The sequence below is a fragment of the Cryptomeria japonica genome, chromosome 5, assembly GCF_030272615.1.
Source record: "Cryptomeria japonica chromosome 5, Sugi_1.0, whole genome shotgun sequence".
Classification (NCBI taxonomy): Eukaryota; Viridiplantae; Streptophyta; class Pinopsida; order Cupressales; family Cupressaceae; genus Cryptomeria; species Cryptomeria japonica.
The window spans coordinates 856,834,832-856,853,486 of NC_081409.1; the positions used below are offsets into that span (position 1 = coordinate 856,834,832).

General features: G+C 36.0%; 1 protein-coding gene across 1 annotated transcript in view; it reads left to right on the top strand.

Annotated features, from left to right (window-relative positions):
* The first annotated feature begins 1,133 nt into the window (after positions 1-1,133).
* Positions 1,134-18,655, top strand: part of LOC131043795 (pectate lyase 1-like) — a 111,102-nt gene continuing 93,580 nt past the window's right edge. The window contains exon 1 of the mRNA XM_059221126.1: positions 1,134-1,397. Within this exon, the coding sequence (XP_059077109.1) occupies positions 1,134-1,397 (264 nt within the window). The remainder of the gene's footprint in view (positions 1,398-18,655) is intronic.

Genomic DNA, 18,655 nt, shown 5'->3' on the forward strand with positions numbered 1-18,655 from the left:
CAAGTTGTTAAACTTCTGCAAAAAGAGGACTAGGCTTTGATACCAGTTGCAGGTCCCAGAGACAACTGAGAGGGGGGGGGGGGGGGGGTGAATCAGTTGTCAAATAAATTCAAACCAAAATCTTATTAACCAACTTAATGCTTAATACCAGTAAGACAGTTAAGTATGTCGGTAAACAGTGTTAACAGAAAATTGCTATACCGATAAGATTTAATACATGAAACATAAGCACAAAGTCATCCACAACACATCACACCAATATTTGTACGTGGAAACCCTGTAAGGGGAAAAACCACGGTAGGAAACCTTACCCACAATCATATGATACTACTGCAGATAGTAAGTGTACAAAGAGGGGTCTGCACATGTAGAAAGGCCAACAGCCTAGAGCTCACTACTCAATCACATATGGGAGTCACACTGACTATAGTTGGATGGTTAAATCCAATAAAAATGTACTGCACAAAATAGCATCTTCATATGCTAGATTCAGTACCGGTGTAGTGCTGATATGCTTCTTCAAAAACCTAACTTCACCTTCGAATGATGTCTTCATGTATACCTCTTCTTGATCTCGCATATACCTTCACACAATTCATTTTTGCATTCCACCCTTGATCTTACAAATAAGATCTTACATTTATACCATACCCTAAGACCAATTTTAGTAGGTCGGCTCTACAAGATATTACAATAAAAACATTTTACAAATAATACAATATCCAATGCAATAACCGATTGAACATGTCAGCTTGATGCATTTACAATAATAATAAATCATCTCCATGGCGTGCCATGCTGATCTGGAAAACATAAGCCTGTCGGTGTAACCCTAGATAACCTAGACCTATTTGTCGGTAAAAGCAAATATGCAAATAAGAATATACCAATGACTATTACTTCAAAATAAAGTGTCCACATGATGTGTTCGACATTACCAAGTGTCTTCCATGTCATTGTAGGTACCGGTGAACATTATATCCTGCCGGTTAACCATATACCAGTAACTATTTGCCGGTGAATGTTACTGGATCTCCAAAGTAGGTGTATTTAGCAGGTGTTGACATCAATGACAAAACCACACCAAAATACCAACAGGAGTGACTTCGCGAAGGCAAGATGCACGAAGGATAATGGCTCCGAAATGGCGAAAAGCCCAAGGCGAAAATGCAAGGTTAAAGATCATGGAAGTTCGAGATGATCTAACGGTCTGCACGATTTCAGAGCTTGAAGATGCACGGAACCAACCGTCTCTGAAATGGCAAAAGCCAGGTGGCACTCAAGTGACATGTCTATTCAGAGATCAAGCAGGCAGGCCCCATCCCAGTGGCGGTGATGTGGCACACACGTGGCATATAGGTGGACAGACGAGCAAGGAAACATGTGGCGGTGATGAGGTGTTAGTTGAGGTGGCACCCAGTAGACCCTGTGAACCAATCGGAGGCCACCGCATGGCAAGGCGTCAGGGCACAATCAAAGCAAAAATAAAAGTTAAATGCAGATTATTATATAGTTGAAACTGTATTGAAAATTTGAAAAATTTAAATGATGGCCTGTTGTTCAAGATTAATTAGCCCAGGGTTTAATTTTTGGCCAAATGTAGAAGTAGTATATATTTCCAGAAAGCTCTCGACATGAGGAATTCAGTTATGGAGTTAGTTTCAACAATTGTGAGATATTTTGGAAGCAGTTTCCATGGGAAAGAAAGAGATAATGAATTTTAGTTGGAGAAAGGGGACACATGGCATGTTCTGATGGATTTTGATATTTTTCCCTCTCCTTCTTATTCCCAATTCTTCTCAATTGTAGGGGTTCCAATTTTTGAGAAATTCTCTAAGGGAGATTTCCAAGAGGGGTTCCAGTTTAGTGCATTTTAATTTAATGAGTTGTAATTGTTGATGTTCTCTTTCTTTCTGTCATGGAATAGATACATTTAGCTGCAAATTCTTAGTTGTAGGCCATATATATACATGGCATATATACATTTCCATTGGATTGTCTTTAGGCATTTTTCAATTTCAATAAATTCAGTTTTCAAGGGATTTTGAATTTATCTTCTCCAAGGGAGAGTGTATTTCCTATTCTTAGGCATAGTTTACATAAAGGATTTAAATTCAATGAGCAGAAATTGGGAATTCTGAATTAATGTTTGGATTTGTATGATCTTTTGATTTGAAATTCAAAATGTATTAATGCCAAACATTAATACAGGGATATATTTTTCAGTGAATTTGATCTACAGCTTGGATTCTGTTTGTGGTCATTTGTGTTGACTCTATACCTAGATGAAGGCACTGATTTGTTACAATTAGAAGTTATTTGCACAAGAAATTTAAAATCAAATCAAAATATCTTTTGTTTTCTGTTCTATGGTAATGTCCTTCCATCTCATGATTCAAACATTGTCGAGTTGTCAAAGTAGATTTAAGCTATCTACAATACCCTCCTTGTTTTTGAACCATTTATGAGATCTATCTGCTTTATTGATGTTGTCATAGGTGTGTAATGGGTTTAATCTTAAGCATCAAAGGTACACCCACCTAGGTTTTGCAAAGCCTAAAGAGTAGAAGGATTCATATCCTTGTTATGTTGTCTAAGCCCCGAGGTTCTTCATAGATTGAATTGGTTACTTCATAGATCAATTGTAGGTGTACTTGGGTTTATCACTTTCGGTGAACAACAAAAATGGCGACTCTGTTGGGGATTAAATAGATTCAAATGCTTGATTGATATGGTTAGAATTTTAATGTATTCTTCGTTCTATCAATTTTATATCTAGCTAGTCTATCCACTGTGTATGCACAGAGTTTGAAAGTGATTTTATGATGAAGAGAGCATTTAGTGTTTTGGATCTGCAAAATGATATGTTTTCTCACGTCATATATTATGAAGGAGTAACAGTAAATTCATCTTCCTGAGTTGTGAGCAAGTCCTTGCAGCTGTATGCGAATTTTTCCCCAATTCCTTATTGGGTAGCGACTCTATGGTTCATACCAGTGTTTAATGTCTGTGCAATTAGTATTGTACAAGGATTTTATGGTTTTTTATATAAGTGCAGAGATATGGGTTATCACTACTAATGCAGATCTACACATGAATTCTTCATCATAAAAGTTTGGTATAAAGTGCAAAAAGATATACATAGATGTGGTGTTGATTATTCCCAAATCTATGTGTTTGTGACCTGAAAGAGTTTTTATTGCAGTGAGATTGAAGGAGACAATAGAGAATTGAATTTGTGATTGATTGGCATTCTGCTGTTCAAAATGTCCTCTATGCAAGAGGTGGTGACTCTGAGGTAAAAGACAGAGCTGAAATGTGAAGTAAATCTTCAGATCTACAAGAGTTTACAGCTGCAAATCTCCAAGTATTTTCAGAGGTTTTAAATGCAAGATATCTCTTCTGAAATTTTGAATGTGTAATGTAGTTTTCCCATTAAGTGAACAACACTAGTAAAGAGGGAAAGAGAGGTTTTCAAATTAATTTGCATATCTATGATGCTAAAATATCGAGTGTATATGATCTTCTGTAGAATGCAAATTCGGGAAAGATTTGTGCCAAGCAATGTTATGAATAGATCAGTATGATGATATGTGCTTGAAGTTTTTAATCCAAGATTGTATAATCATTTGTGGGAGTAAGACGAAATGAATAGTGAAGTTTTTCAACCTTGTGTATTTCCACATAGAACCATGCCTGGTGAAGTGTCACAACCATATAATAGGAAAAGTTTCAGTATGAAATACTATGCTGCTCTAAACTTTGGAGATATTCCAGGTTACGCAAATCCCATACCCATAGAAATTAGAAAATATTTGCCCATTTTCAGTGGGAAGAAATCAGAATCAGCATGTCAACATGTGAAAAGATTTTTAGATTTGATAGGAGAGTTTGAAATTTGTCAGGAAGATGTATGCATGAAATTGTTTGTTTCGTCATTGAAAGAGGATGCAAGGGATTGGTTCTCATTTTTGCCGGCAGATTGTATTTCTTCATGGGAAGGATTAGTTTCAGATTTTATAGACCAATTTGATGAAAAGATAAGTGATTATGACTTGCTGAAAGAATTCACTTATATACAAATCAGGGAAGATGAATTGGTACCAACATTTAATATCAGATTTTCACAAGCTTTGTCTAAAATTTCCAGAAAGTATAAACTTGATGATAAAGTATGTTTGGATATTTATATGAGTGCTTTTGGTAAGAAGATGGGTTTCCTATTGAAAAACAAAGAACCCAAAACCTTGTATGAAGCTTTTAACATAGCTAGGGACATGGAAAATAATTTGAAATTTGGGATAGCCAAGAGATTTGTGTCTGCTATTGTTTCATGCCAAAGTACCTTCAATGGTGAAATACCATGTGAAGATGAGCAAATCATTCCTTGTCTAGGTGCATCAAGCTCTGCAGTTCTGAATGGTTTTGTTGATGCATGTGTTTCAAATTTAAATGAGAGTCAAGAACCTCTATTGTTAATGCCGGTTGTCTCTCACAGTAATGACAAAATGATCAGTGGGAAGTGATGTGAAAATTTTGGTACATAGATAGATATATACAAGGGATATGTACCATTTGATTTGTATGTCGGTTATGCTGATTATGTGGCTGCCAATTACCAAGTGAATCATGCATTTCTCCAGGATAATATTAATGAAAATAATGATGGTGATGACCACCAATATTTACATGCTACTAATGTATTTGATGTTGAAATACCAAATACAAAGGGATTACCAAGTGTTTCTATTTGTGCAAGTGAAAATGTGCAATATGATGAAAACCAGAATTGTTTAGTGGAAAAAATAGTTGATCCTCACTTAGATATTGATAATCTCAATTGTGTTGAGGATGAAGTAAATCTATTTTCAGATTTCACTTCAGATTTCACTTCTTCTAATCATGTTGATGATCTTTCTATTTTGAAAGTTATACACAAAGTTAATTCGGAAAATTGTAATGGTACACATGATTGCAATGAAAATATAGCACACATGGATGGAGAAATTTCTACAGAATCTCACATGGAACAACAAAGTGTAATACAATTTCAAAAGATTGATGAACTTAGGAAAGCTCTTGAAGTTGTGGACAAGAAGGTTCAAATGTTGGAGATCCTTCAAGCTGTTAATGAAGACCTTCTGCAATATGGTGAAGACAATTCTTCAGAAAAGGACTGTGAATTGAATGCTTGTACACTTGATGAACATGCTGATCTAACAGATGGTTTTATGATAGGAAATTTTAGTGAACATGTTGGAAACTTATCAGATGAAGTAAATAGCAGTGATATTCATCTTTGTTCTTTGGCTAATGACGAGTGTTCTATTGGTGAAGAAGATCAATTGTGGCAAGATAAGTATGATTATCTTGATTTTCAGAATGATGGTTGTAGTCACATAAATCTGTCCACTTAATTAAATGAATACTTAGTATTTATTTGATTATTTAACCATCAATTAATAATTAATTAAATTAATATTTAATTAATTCATCTTATTCTATAAATAGAACCCTTCTCCTCAAGCAAAGGAGAAGCATTTTAGAGTATTGTTGTTATACTGGCATTAGCATAGAGCTTTTTCATAGCATCACTATCTACTCTAGCATAGTATTTAGCTTTTCATTTCATATTTGAAGCTTAGTATTAAATCTCAATCCTCCATAAGCATCCATAGTGCAAAAAGCTGCTGAGAGCTACACTCATTTGGGACTTCGAGAGGAGAGAAACAAGGGAGAAGCATCAAAAGGCATCATGGAAGCATCTTAGGGAGGCTCTTCTCCTTTCTTTTATTTTGTTAAACTTCTTTCATGCTTTTTGAAATCTCTCTTGATATGTTTGGAATGGTTTTTAGTTCTTTGTTTTGTTTTTATGGTTGAAACTAACTTATTAACATTGAACTTTGTTGTTGCCTTGTCCCCATTTCCATGACATCAATGGTCATAGGGTAAAATCTTATGGATGTGAAACATGGAAAACTGAGGATTGTTCCAGCCAAGTTTCAATTTCTTCTTTGTGTGATGAAGATGATTATGATGATCGAATGGATGGTGTCTTTAGCAATTTTACTAATGCTTTATTCAATGCTGATATAGATACGGACCAGCCACTTCAGTGTCTTAATGTTCATAAGGGGATTCTTCATTTTGTTTATAACCCTTTGTATGAAGAAATAGCTGATCAGCCAAATGTTGTAAATGATGAACCAGTCCATAATACTAAAGAAATTCTGAATAGCAATAGCATGGGTTGTAAAATTTTATTTCATGATGAAGACAAGAGGCATGGGTTATGTGATGATCATTTAAAACCACAAATGAAAGTGTTTCAGGTGGATGGAAGCCTGAAAGAGAAAGAGTTAGCTGAGGATTTGCTTTAGCTGGAGGTATCCATTCTTTCCCATGAATGGGATGTTGAGAATGTGGAGGTTTTGAGTTTGATAAACAAGGATAGTATGGGGTGTGATCAGCATAGTGACGTGTCACACCCAGATTGTAACATGTATGTTCCTTGTTTACATCAGTTGATTAGTAATGCCCCTCATTCTATGAATTTAAATGATAACAAGGTGAGTGCTGATAGTAATTGCAATGTTGAAAATGAGAGGTTTATTTTTCAAGTTTAGCATGATGATGCCTTTGCAAATGGTAGAATTGATTGGGATAGTGAAATGTATGGTATCTTGTGGGAAGGCCTCTATTGTGAATTGTCTCATGTTTTTACTTGTGTTGAAGTAGTGTGTAATTGCAAAGTGCAAAATCAGGCCAAAGGTAAGCACACCAGTTGTTACAGTGATGAGACAAAAGAGGTGGATTATAAAAGTTATGCTCAGTTGTCATTGAAAAGTGCCTTTGTTTGGATCATGATATCAAGTGATGAGAATCCGATTTTTGACAGAGGTAAATGCTAAGATTGATTAAGCAGCTTATATTTAGTTTTAAGCATGTTTGTACCTATTGTATAGTTGCTTTTCTTCAGTTGTGTGGTTTTCAATAAAGTGCCTTGTTGTTTGGGTAGAATAAGGAAGCTCAGTTTTTGAGAAGAGAAAAAGTGATCCATTTTTGGGTGGTCCGCTTAACCATTGATTCTATGTTCTTGTATTGATCTTGCAATCAACCATCCACAATTAGAGCCACTATTGGGACTCATTAAAATTGAGTCAAGTTTAGAAGCCCAATTCAAAATTTTGCTTTGCATTTCCAAATGAGTCAATTTGAATGGCTTAGTTTGTGAGAGGTCAAAATGGAGTCGGTTGATTTTCAGAGGGTAAGGCTCGAAAGACATGTTATACACCTTTCATTTCACCTATGAAGTGATGTGAAACTTTCAGAATTCAGTTTGGAGAAGTTTATCAGGTACCCATTTCTAGGGGTGAGTTGAAAGTGCATTTTAGGCACAAATGCAGATTTTATTGAGTAGCCTACTTTGAGCGATTACATCTTTTGCCCTGTTGATTGTCACGATGAATTTAAAAATGGATTGGATTCTATGCATAAATGTGAGTTATCTTGAAAAATTTCAAGTCTTCATGTATCCATTTTCTCAGTTTACCAAGCTCAAACTGTTTGTAGTTTGAATGTTTTGACAAGTCACTGTTTCAACGCCTAGTCGGTGCCCTGTTTCACATAAGTGTAAAAGTTGCCTCAATAAGTGCTATGATATAAAGTTTTTTCTAGGCTAATTTTGGTATAAATGATGAGCTACGTTTCAAATTTCAAGCCTCTGCCAATCCGTTTGATCGGTTTTCAAAAGGGTTCATTGAGTCAGCGTTTTCAGTGATCTGTACTTTCAGTGCTATGTCAGTTAATGTAGCCATTTTCATGAGCGTGTCATTTGCACCCAGTCAGACTTTTGGTCGAACTGAGAATCCAAATATTTAATATGTACTTCAAGGTACCTGTGTTTCAAATTTGAGGGTCTACGGAGGTCATTTGTTATTTTTAAGAAAGGCATCATGTGTTGCCAGAACATTGACTTCGTCAGGTCTGCAGTGTCAACAAAGCCAGTTGGTCATTTTTGCCAATTAACATCTCTTTTCTCGGGACTCGTCTTGAAAAACCATTTGGTAGAATTCATCCTTGTATATCAGAGTACATGCCTCTCAGATGGCGAGCTCCAAAAATGTGTTTTGACCACTTTGAAAATTACATCTTCGCGATTCAATGCGAAAATGTGGTGCAAGTGCCTGAAAGTTTTGAAATACGGATTAATGATCCGAAAATGATGTCGATTGTTTCTAGAGGTATATTTGAGGTTCCTGAGGTATTTCAGAGGTCAGTTGCATGAAAACAAAATTTTTTTTAGCCGGACCCACTTTGGGGCTCGACTTGGATAAATGCTTGTGCGTTAAATTTTATGGCAAAATGGTCTTAAATTCATGCTAATGTGTAAGCTATTTGTAGTTGGAGGCAAGAATGTTCGGTTTTATTAAGACAAGTATATCTTATAATGAAATTTGCATGTGAGTGCAAAGTAAATGGAATGAGTTTTGAGAAGGCATTTTGAAACATTCAGTCAAATGTGTTTTGGTGATTGGTGTAGCGTTTAAAAGAGGAAATGAACCCCCAAGAAATGCATTTGGAAAGTCTCAGGAAACCTTCAAAATCGTAGTCCCAAGCATAAGCTTTAGTCCCACATTGACTGTAGAGTGGACCATTTTGATATTTATATGCAAATTCACACACATCTAATATGTCAAAGCCATCAAGGCTTTTGATGGACGATGCTTGTTGGGCGCCCAAAGTAGACCCCACATGCGTGGGCATGCATCCCAAGGTGACCAAGGAGGATGACATATGGTGACAGGCGGACCCCATGCAGGCATGCTTCCCGAGGCAGATAGACAAAATTTTGCATAGAAAGGGCGACTTAACCAGCGACTAGGTCTGGAAAGGATCAACGGACGATGTGACTTTGTGAAGGCAAGATCCATGAAGGATAAAGGCTGCGAAATGGCAAAAAGCCTAGGGCGAAAATGCAAGGTTAAAGATCGTGCAAGTCCGAGATGATTTGATGGTCTGCGCGATTTCAGAGCTTGAAGATGAACGGAACATACCGTCTGCGAAATAGTGAAAGCCAGGTGGTGCTCAGGTGGTAGGTCCAGTCAGAGGTCTAGCAGGTAGGCCCTGTCCCAGTGGTGGTGATGTGGCACACATATGGCATACAGGTGGACAGACAAGCAAACGGACACGTGGTGGTGATGAGGTGTCAGTTGAGGTGGCACCCAGTAGACACTGTGAACCAATCGGAGGCCGCCACATGGCAAGGCGTCAGGGCACAATCAGAGAAAAAATCAAATTTAAATGCAGATTATTATATAGTTGAAACTATATTGAAAATTCAAAAAATTTAAATGATGGCCTGTTGTTCAAGATTAATTCGCCCAGGGTTTAATTTTTGGCCAAATGTAGAAGTAGTATATATTTATAGAAAGCTCTCGAGATGAGGAATTCAGTTATGGAGTTAGTTTCAACAAATGTGAGATATTTTGGAAGCAGTTTCCATGGGAAAGAAGAAGATAATGAATTTCAGTTGGAGAAAGGGGACACATGGCATGTTCTGATGGATTCTGATATTTTTCCCTCTCCTTCTTATTCCCAATTCTTCTCAATTGTAGGGGTTCCAATTTTTGAGAAATTCTCTAAGGGAGATTTCCAAGAGGGGTTCCAGTCTAGTGCATTTTAATTTTATGAGTTGTAATTGTTGATGTTCTCTTTCTTTCTATCATGGAATAGATACGTTTAGCTGCAAATTCTTACTTGCAGGCCATATATATGCAAGACATTGGATTGTCTTTAGGCATTTTTTCAATTTCAATAAATTCAGTTTTCAAGGGATTTTGAATTTATCTTCTCCAAGGGAGACTGTATTTCCTGTTCTTAGGAATCCTTTACGTAAAGGATTTAAATTCAATGAGCAGAAATTGGGAATTCTGAATTAATGTTTGGATTTGTATGATCTTTTGATTTGAAGTTCAGAATGTATTAATGCCAAGCATTAATACAGGGATATATTTTCAGTGAATTTGATCTGCAGCTTGGATTCTGTTTGTGGCCATTTGTGTTGACTCTATGCCCAGATGAAGGCATTGATTTGTTACAATTAGAAGTTATTCGCACAAGAAATTTAAAATCAAATCAAAATATCTTTTGTTTTCTATTCTATGGTAGTGTCCTTCCATCTCATGATTCAGACATTGTTGAGTTGTCAAAGTAGATTTAGTCTATCTACAGTATCCTCCTTGTTTTTGAACCGTTTATGAGATCTATCTGCTTTATTGATGTTGTCATAGGTGTGTAATGGGTTTAATTTTAAGCATCAAAGGTACACCCACCTAGGTTTTGCAGAGCCTGAAGAGTAGAAGGATTCATATCCTTGTTATGTTGTCCAAGCCCTGAGGTTCTTCATAGATTGAATTGGCTACTTCATAGATCAATTGCAGGTGTACTTGGATTTATCACTTTTGGTGAACAACACATTCCCCCTTAGGGATCATTCTTTTATTATTTTTGGGGGGGATTTGAATGCAATTATGGATTTGGATGAAAAAACAAGGGGTATTTGTCCTAATAAGAAATATATGGATGACTTTAATGCATTCATTTCTCATATGTCTTTTTTTATTATAAGCCTAATAATGGTCTTTTCACATGGACAAACATGAGGAAGAATTTTTCTCAAATTGCAGAGAGATTGGATAGATTTTTACTTTCGCCCAATTGGTTTGATTCAGATATTGAATTTTTTTCTTCTATCCTTCCCTTGACAGGGTCTGATCACTTTCATGTTTCCCTCTCTGTTTTAAAAGATAGTCTTCCCACAAATTACCTTTTAAGTTTGAACCCATGTGGTTAAGGGACCCTTTCTTCCTTACCCTCTTGTGACAATGGTGGGGTGAGGCTCCATTCGTTAAAGGATCTAGAATGTTTCAGATTGTCAGGAAGATCACATTTTTAAAGAAAAATATCAGGGAGTGGAATTCTCTGCATTTTAAGAATATCTTTGAAGAAAAGCAAAGGATCTTAGATATGATTGATGTATTGAATAGGCATGTGGTTCTGCATGGTATGGGTTATAGGGTTTTTGATTAAATTAAGTCTCTTAGGAGTGAGTTGGAAGAAATTTTGGCAAGAGAGGAGGTATATTGGAGACAAAAATCTCGTGAGCTATGGTTAGCTGATGGGGATAAAAATACAAAATTTATCCATTCTACCACTAAAATGAAAAGGGATAGGAGTAGGATTACTTGTATTTAGGACTATCATGGGAATATTCTTTTTGAGTCAAGGGATATTTCTAGTGAAGCAGTAAAGTTTTTCAAGAATCTACTTTCATCTGAGAATAATGATGTCTCTAACAATATCTCATCTCACATTCCCTCTCTAATTTCTCCTAATGACAATAGAATGTTAATGTCTTCTTTTTCATTGGAAGAGGTTAGGGGGGCTATTTTTGCTATGAATCCAGAGAAGGCACTCGGGCCTGATGGATTCACTCCTTTATTCTTCCAGAAATGTTGGGATTTCGTGGGACCAGATGTTCTTTTGGCTTTTGAGGAAGCTAGGCGTAATAGGTCAATCCTTAAGGAAATGAATACTACCTTGATAGTCATTTTACGTAAGAAGGAGGACCCAAAAACTTTTGCATACTTTCGTCCAATAGCTTTATGTAATACCCTCTACAAGATCTTCACCAAAGTGATTTCTATGAGATTGACTAAACTTTTACCAAAAACAATTTCCCTAGAGCAAGGTGGCTTTGTTCCAAAAAGGGAAACTTCTGAGGGGGCTATAGTTGCACACGAGGTTTTACATTCGATTTCAGTTCAGAACTGTCATGCCATGATCCTTAAGCTAGATATGATGAAGGCCTATGACAGGGTTGAATGGAATGCATTAAAAGTTGTTTTTTCAAAGCTAGGTTTTTCGTTGGCTTGGATAAAATGGATCATGTCTTGCATCTCCTCGGCTAGATTCTCGGTTCTTATTAATGGGTCTCCTTGTGGTTTCTCCCATTCTTATAGGGGTTTGAGGCAAGGGGACCCCTTGTCCCCTTTCTTGTTTATATTACTAGCTGAAACTTTGAGTTGGGCAATCAGAGCAGTTCGAGTGAGTGGTCTATGGAGGGGTATCAAAATTCAAAACTTTGACCAAAGGATTTCCCATTGCCTTTTTGCCGATGACACCCTTTTGTTTGGTAGTGCATCTTTGAAGGAGGCTAGAATTATTGATCAAGTGGTCAAGAATTATGATTCATTTTCTGGTCAAAAGATCAACAAGGACAAGTCCAAGATATTCTTCTTAAACACTCACTCTTTGATTCAGGTTAGGCTTCAAAATTTTTGGGGTTTCCAACTTGGGGATTTTCCTTGCAGCTACCTTGGAATCCCCTATTTTATTAAAAAGGACAAGGTGGGATTTTGGGACAAAGTAATTATAGGCATTTCAAAGAAAATCTTGTCTTGGAATTATAAATGACTTACCATGGCAGGGAAGATTGTTCAGATTAAGTCTGTGTTGAATACAGTGCCAATTTACTTAATGTCAATTCTCAAAGCTCCCAAGCCTATCCTTATCAGTGTAAAGGATACTCTGAGATCCTTTCTTTGGAATAATATTAAGGATGGGAAATCTAGGATCCCCTTGCTATCCTGAGATAAGGTTTGTCTTCCTAAAGAACTTGGAGGGTCAGGAATTAGAAGTTTGGAGAATCAAAATCTGGCTTTGGGGGCTAAGCTAGTGTGGAAATTGTATGATAAACCATAATCCCTTTAGGCTAAGATCATGTTTGCCAATTATTTTAATAATGGAATTAGAGAGTTTTTTTTTCCTGCTTCAAGTTTTCCCCAGGGGTCGGCTATTTGGAATGTTTTGGTGAAATGTAGAAGTGTCTTGTTGCCTCATCTTTCTTGGGTTGTGCATAATGGTAGTAAAGCTAGATTTTGGGATGATGCTTGGAATGGTTATTGTCCTTTGGATTCCATTAGGGATTGGACCCCATTAAAATCAATCCTTTCGGATAGATGGGGGAATTTTTTTTTTGATTATTTTGATATTGTACATAATGGACAAGTGAAGATGGCCAAATGGAAATCAATTGACTATCTCAATGTTAATCCCAGTTTGAAAGCAGAATTCCGTACTATGCTCAAAGAAAGAGTTATCATCTTGTCTGAGAGGGAAGATGAGCTTATTTGGACTAAGATTGCATCTGGAAAATACTCTATGAATGATGGATATAATTCCCTTATGCTGGATAAGGAATTTTCTTCTTGGACTTTCAAATTATTCTAGCATTTAGCTTGCCTCCCGAAGGCAGGTGCATTTGCTTGGCTTATTGTACAAGACAGTGTTCTTACAGGGATGAGATTGGATAGGATGGGTTTGTCTGTTGTTTTCCCTTGTGTTTTGTGTAATAAGAATTTGGAATCGTCCTCTCACCCGTTTCTTCATTATGATTTTTCCTTTGGATGTTGGCAATGGTTGTTTGAGAAACTAGGTCTATCCTTTGTTATTAGCAATGACCTTCTCTCCCACTTTAGAGCCTGGCCTATCTTGTTTTCCTCATCCTTTTATGCTTGTCTCTGGCTCATCTCTCCTTTGATTATCATTTGGAACATATGGTTAGAAAGAAACAATAGAATTTTTATAAAGTTACAAGCTTCACTCTCTGACATTCTAGTTAAGATAGAGGCTTCTATCTCAAAGGTGGCTTTATCATACATTCATAAGAATTTGGAAAATTTCACATCCTTCTCTCATTGGGATGGTAGGATCACAAGGACATGGAAATCTCTCTCTGCCATCCCTTCTCATAGGTCTATTGCAAAAGCTCTGGTTACTAGTAATAAGAGACTTGTTGCTAGATGGGATCCTCCTCCTCTGGGCCATTTCAAGCTTCATTTTGATGGTGCTTCTAGGGGTAACCAGGGATTGGTTGGGGCTGATATGGCTATTTTTTACCACAATACAGTTTTAATAGCTGCTGAATGTCATGCCCTTGGTTCCCAGTCAAACAATTTTGCTGAATGCCAAGCTTTGTCCCTTGGGATTGATTTGGCTATCTCTTTAGGGATTAAAACTCTATTAATTCAAGGGGATTCGATGGTCATCATTTAAAGTGTTTTGAGCTATAAGAGTAATTGTTGGCACTTGAAGTACATTTTAGATCATATTTTGGAGAAATTGTCCTTCTTTGATACATTCTCGGTCTCTCATTGTTTTAGAGAGTTGAATAGGCTGGCAGATTTTCTGGCTAACATGGCAATTGACACTAGTGGTCAACTTAAGATTATGGAGGTAAGTGATATTCCTCAAGACATTCTTCTCGGATATTTCATCTAATCCTAATGTTTTAAGGTAATTATTTTGGGCTACTTCTTTCCTTGAGGTATTCATATTATCCTCTACTCTAATTAGATTGTATTTGTACCATATGTGTAGATAGGAGGATGATATGCTCTATTATGTTTTTGTTTACATATGGTGTATTCTTACAATTCTACATTTGGGCTAGATGTTGATGTGTATATCTCATGAGGTGTGGCTAGCAGGTAAACTACAGTTTGCAAATCATTCTAAAGATCAATTTATATTTTGTTGAGGTATGGGTTCTTGGGTATTTGATCTAACCTATGGGTTTATGGTAATTCATTTCAATTTATATATTTCTATTATCTCTTGAGGTACTCATGTTATCCTTTACTCTGATCATATTTTATTTGCACCACATGTATAGATAGGAGGATGATAGGATATATTATGCTATTGTTTACATACGGTGTGTTCTTAAAATTTTCTTCTGGGCTAGATGATGGGGTGTTTATGTAAAGTTCTCATGCCAATAGTTAATAAGATGAGAGGAGGGGGGGGTGAATCATACAAACTTAACTTGTTCAATATATTCAACTAATTCAACCTCGGTAGCTTATACTTCAGAATATGTAACCAAAACTGTAAAACATTCAAACTTATGAACAAAAAACATCACAACACATATAACACCAGATTTAACGTGGAAACCCAAATAGGGTAAAACCACTATGGGATTTCAGACCCACTAAGAAATATACCCTTCTAGAGTATGCTCGGTTAAAATCAGATCCCGTTAAAGATTACAAACACATTGCTAGATGTTACTTGGTTAAGGGATTTCCCTTAGACTTGTTAGAGTCTTGCACTTTGTTAGAAGTGACCTTGTCAAAGGATTTCAAACACTCATTTAGAATGTTACCTTGCTAGAGGGTTTACAAATAAGTCTGTTAGGTCCACTTGGTTAAAAGATTTCTTGTCACTTACAAAACAAATAACAGTAATAAATTATATCTGCAACTTCACATCTGAAATGCTAAAGAAGATTCTATTTTCTCAAAACAATCTTGTCATAAGACTCATCTAGTCCCTTGTTGGGCTTGTTGGGCTTCTCAATCTGTTCTTCAATCAAATCTTCAAGCTTCTAAGCTTGGTAAACAATCATGTAGCATCACTATGCATACATTTGCCCACATACATTGTTTATCGACAATTCCTTATTTATAAACAATTTCTAACCGCTTAATCTCCTTGATCACAATTCCCATGATCAATATTAGCCATCAGATCATTAAACTGGACTAGGCTCAATGAATCCTTTTAATCTGAAAACATTTTACCTCACCTTGGAACTTGCATTCCTTCCTAGGAACTTGTGCTAGGTTATTGCGGTACAATTTGTGTTGTAGATTTTCCTCTTGATTTTTCATTTTCGTAGATCCTTAACAAAAACTTCTTGTGCAACATACCAATAATTTATTCATCTCCAGCTCATCAGCATCCTTCATTAAATAATGCTTTTATCCATCCAATGCAATCTATTATAACTCAGTTGTTACCTGGTTAATACTGAACTTCTCTCGGTAGACATTTTGCCTTCTTTAACCGATATCAATAACCTTAGGGTTTACCGACTAGGTTCCTTGCTCGGTGACATAATACAGTATTAAACTTATAATCAACAACATGTGTAGGATATCAAAACAATCAAAACAACATGATCTCATCATTGTCTAACTCGGTAATAGTTGCCCATTGAATAACTTATTTCTCCCCTTTATTATCACATTCTTTCTGTGTCACTTACCGACCTTCTAATACTCATCAACACATACTTCTCAAGATATGGCAACATCATACTGAATCAGAAAATCAATTTCTTGACATCAATGACAATATAATATTATTAAGACAGTAATCATCCTTCTTCAGTCATATCAACAATCTCCAACAACCTTCTCAATATCCTTATTTAAATGCCAACAATCTCCTTTCTATTGTAATGCCAAGAATCTCCCCCTTTGGCATTGATGGCAAAACCAACTTTAAGTGGCAATACCAACTTGATTTGTTCCAATTGATTCGGATTCAGATTGATGTTAGACTTTTCTTGAAGTCTTCTCCCCCTGTCATTAGTCTTGTGATGTTTTCTCCATTTAGTCTTCTCCCCCTTTGACAACAATGCCAAAAAAAATAAATTCATGGTTTCTTCCCCTATGAAGTGATTTGCCTTGCTGTGTTACACATGTATCAACTTAGTCTCAGCCAGAGCAACTTGTCTCTATTCACTATTTCCTGCACACCTTTAGAAAACCTCCTAAAGCACGTAAATCAGCATCAATCCACAAATAATATTCTATAGAGTCATCAAATTGATGCTTTCACTAAACTCTGTCAGTGAGTAGAAGATAGGGGTAGGACCCCTAACTTGCTTCTAAGATACTCAAAAGTGTCCCTTGGCAGTGGCTTTGTGAAGATGTCTACTATTTGCTCCTTTGAACTGATATATTCCATCACAACTTTCTTCTCCTGAACTTCTTCTCTGAGATAATGATACTTTATAGAGATATGTTTTGTCTTAGAGTGCATTACCAGATTCTTTGAGATGTTAATAGCACTAGTATTATCACAGAATATAGTTACTAGCTTGATAACTTTCTCATTTATACCTCCCAATAGTTGCTTTATCCATGCTATATTTGTACAATTCAATGCTGCAGTGACATATTCAGCTTCAGCTATTGACTGTGAAATGCAACCTTGTTTCTTGCTAGGCCAACTTACTAGTCTATCTCTCAAGAAGAAAGCTCCACCACTTGTGCTTTTCCTGTCATCAATGTTTCCTGCCCAATCAACATCAGTATAAACTTTTAAATAAAAATCATTCCTCTTTTCATATACTAAGCCATAATCTTCAGTGCCTCTCATGTATCTAAAATTTCTCTTGATTGTTGTCATATGGGTTTCTTTGGGATCTGCAGAAAATCTTGCAACTAATCCTACTGCTTGTGCTATATCTAGCCTGTTGTGAACAACATATTGCAACTTTCCAATCATAGATCAGTAAAGTGTCTCATCAACAGATGCAGATTCATCATTCTTTGATAGTTTACAATTAGTAGTCATAGGAGTACTTACAGGTTTAGAATCCTCCATTCTAAATTTCTTCAAGATTTCCTATATGTACTTGGATTGAGTAAAGAAAATCTCATCTTTCATTTGCAGTATTTGTAAACCTATAAAATACTTTATCTCACTGATTAATGACATCTCAAATTCTTTGCACATTTCATTTCCAAAGTACTTGCATAGAGAATCATTTCCACAAAAAATAATATCATCAACAAATATGGTTGAGATTAGTATTCCATTGTCCTCATCATTCTTCATGTACATATTGTTGTTTTCACTTGTTCTTATAAAACCAATCTTGATTAAGTAAGAGTGCAGTCACTCATACCATGCTCTAGGTGCCTGTTTCAGACCATATAAAGCTTTGTTTAATTTATATACCTGATCTTTACTCTTATCTTCAACAAATCCTTCAGGTTGTTCAATACAAACTTCTTCTTCTAATATACCATTAAAAAATGCAGATTTAACATCCATTTGATATACCTTGAAATTTTTGAAAGTAGCATATGCCAACAATGTTCTTACTCCCTCAAGTCTAGCCACAGGTGCAAAAGTCTCACCATAATCTATTCCTTCTTCTTGAGCATAACCTTTGCAAACTAGTCTTGCTTTGTTCCGAATGACCTCACCTTTTTCATTTAGCTTGTTTCTGAAAATCCACTTTGTACCAATTACATCTTTGTCCTTCGGTCTTGGGACCAATGTCCATCTTTCATTATTCTTGATTTGATCAATCTCTTATGTCATAGCATTTACCCAATCTCCATTGTTAAATACCTCTTTTACTATTCTCAGTTCAAATTCAAATATCAGACATGTATTCTGTCTCAGTTTGTTCCTTGTCATCACTGGATCATCCTTATCTCCTATAATCTAACTTGATGCATGATTTCTGCTAACATATTTAGCTAATATAGGCTCGATAGGCTCTGTATGATCTTCTTCATCACTCAGTAACTAGATATTATCTTCATTTTCTTTAGCAACTTTCTCGGTAGGACTTCTCGGTTGAACATAAACAAATTCTTCATAATTTTCTGGTTCTTTGGAATTTCCTTCATCATTTCTTTCTACAAATTCATCAATTTTCACATTGGCACTTTCTACTATTTTGTTAGATGATTTGATCAGACATTTAAATGCTTTACTTCTAGAAGAATAACCAAGAAATGTTCTTTCCTCACTTTTCTAATCAAACTTTCCATTTATG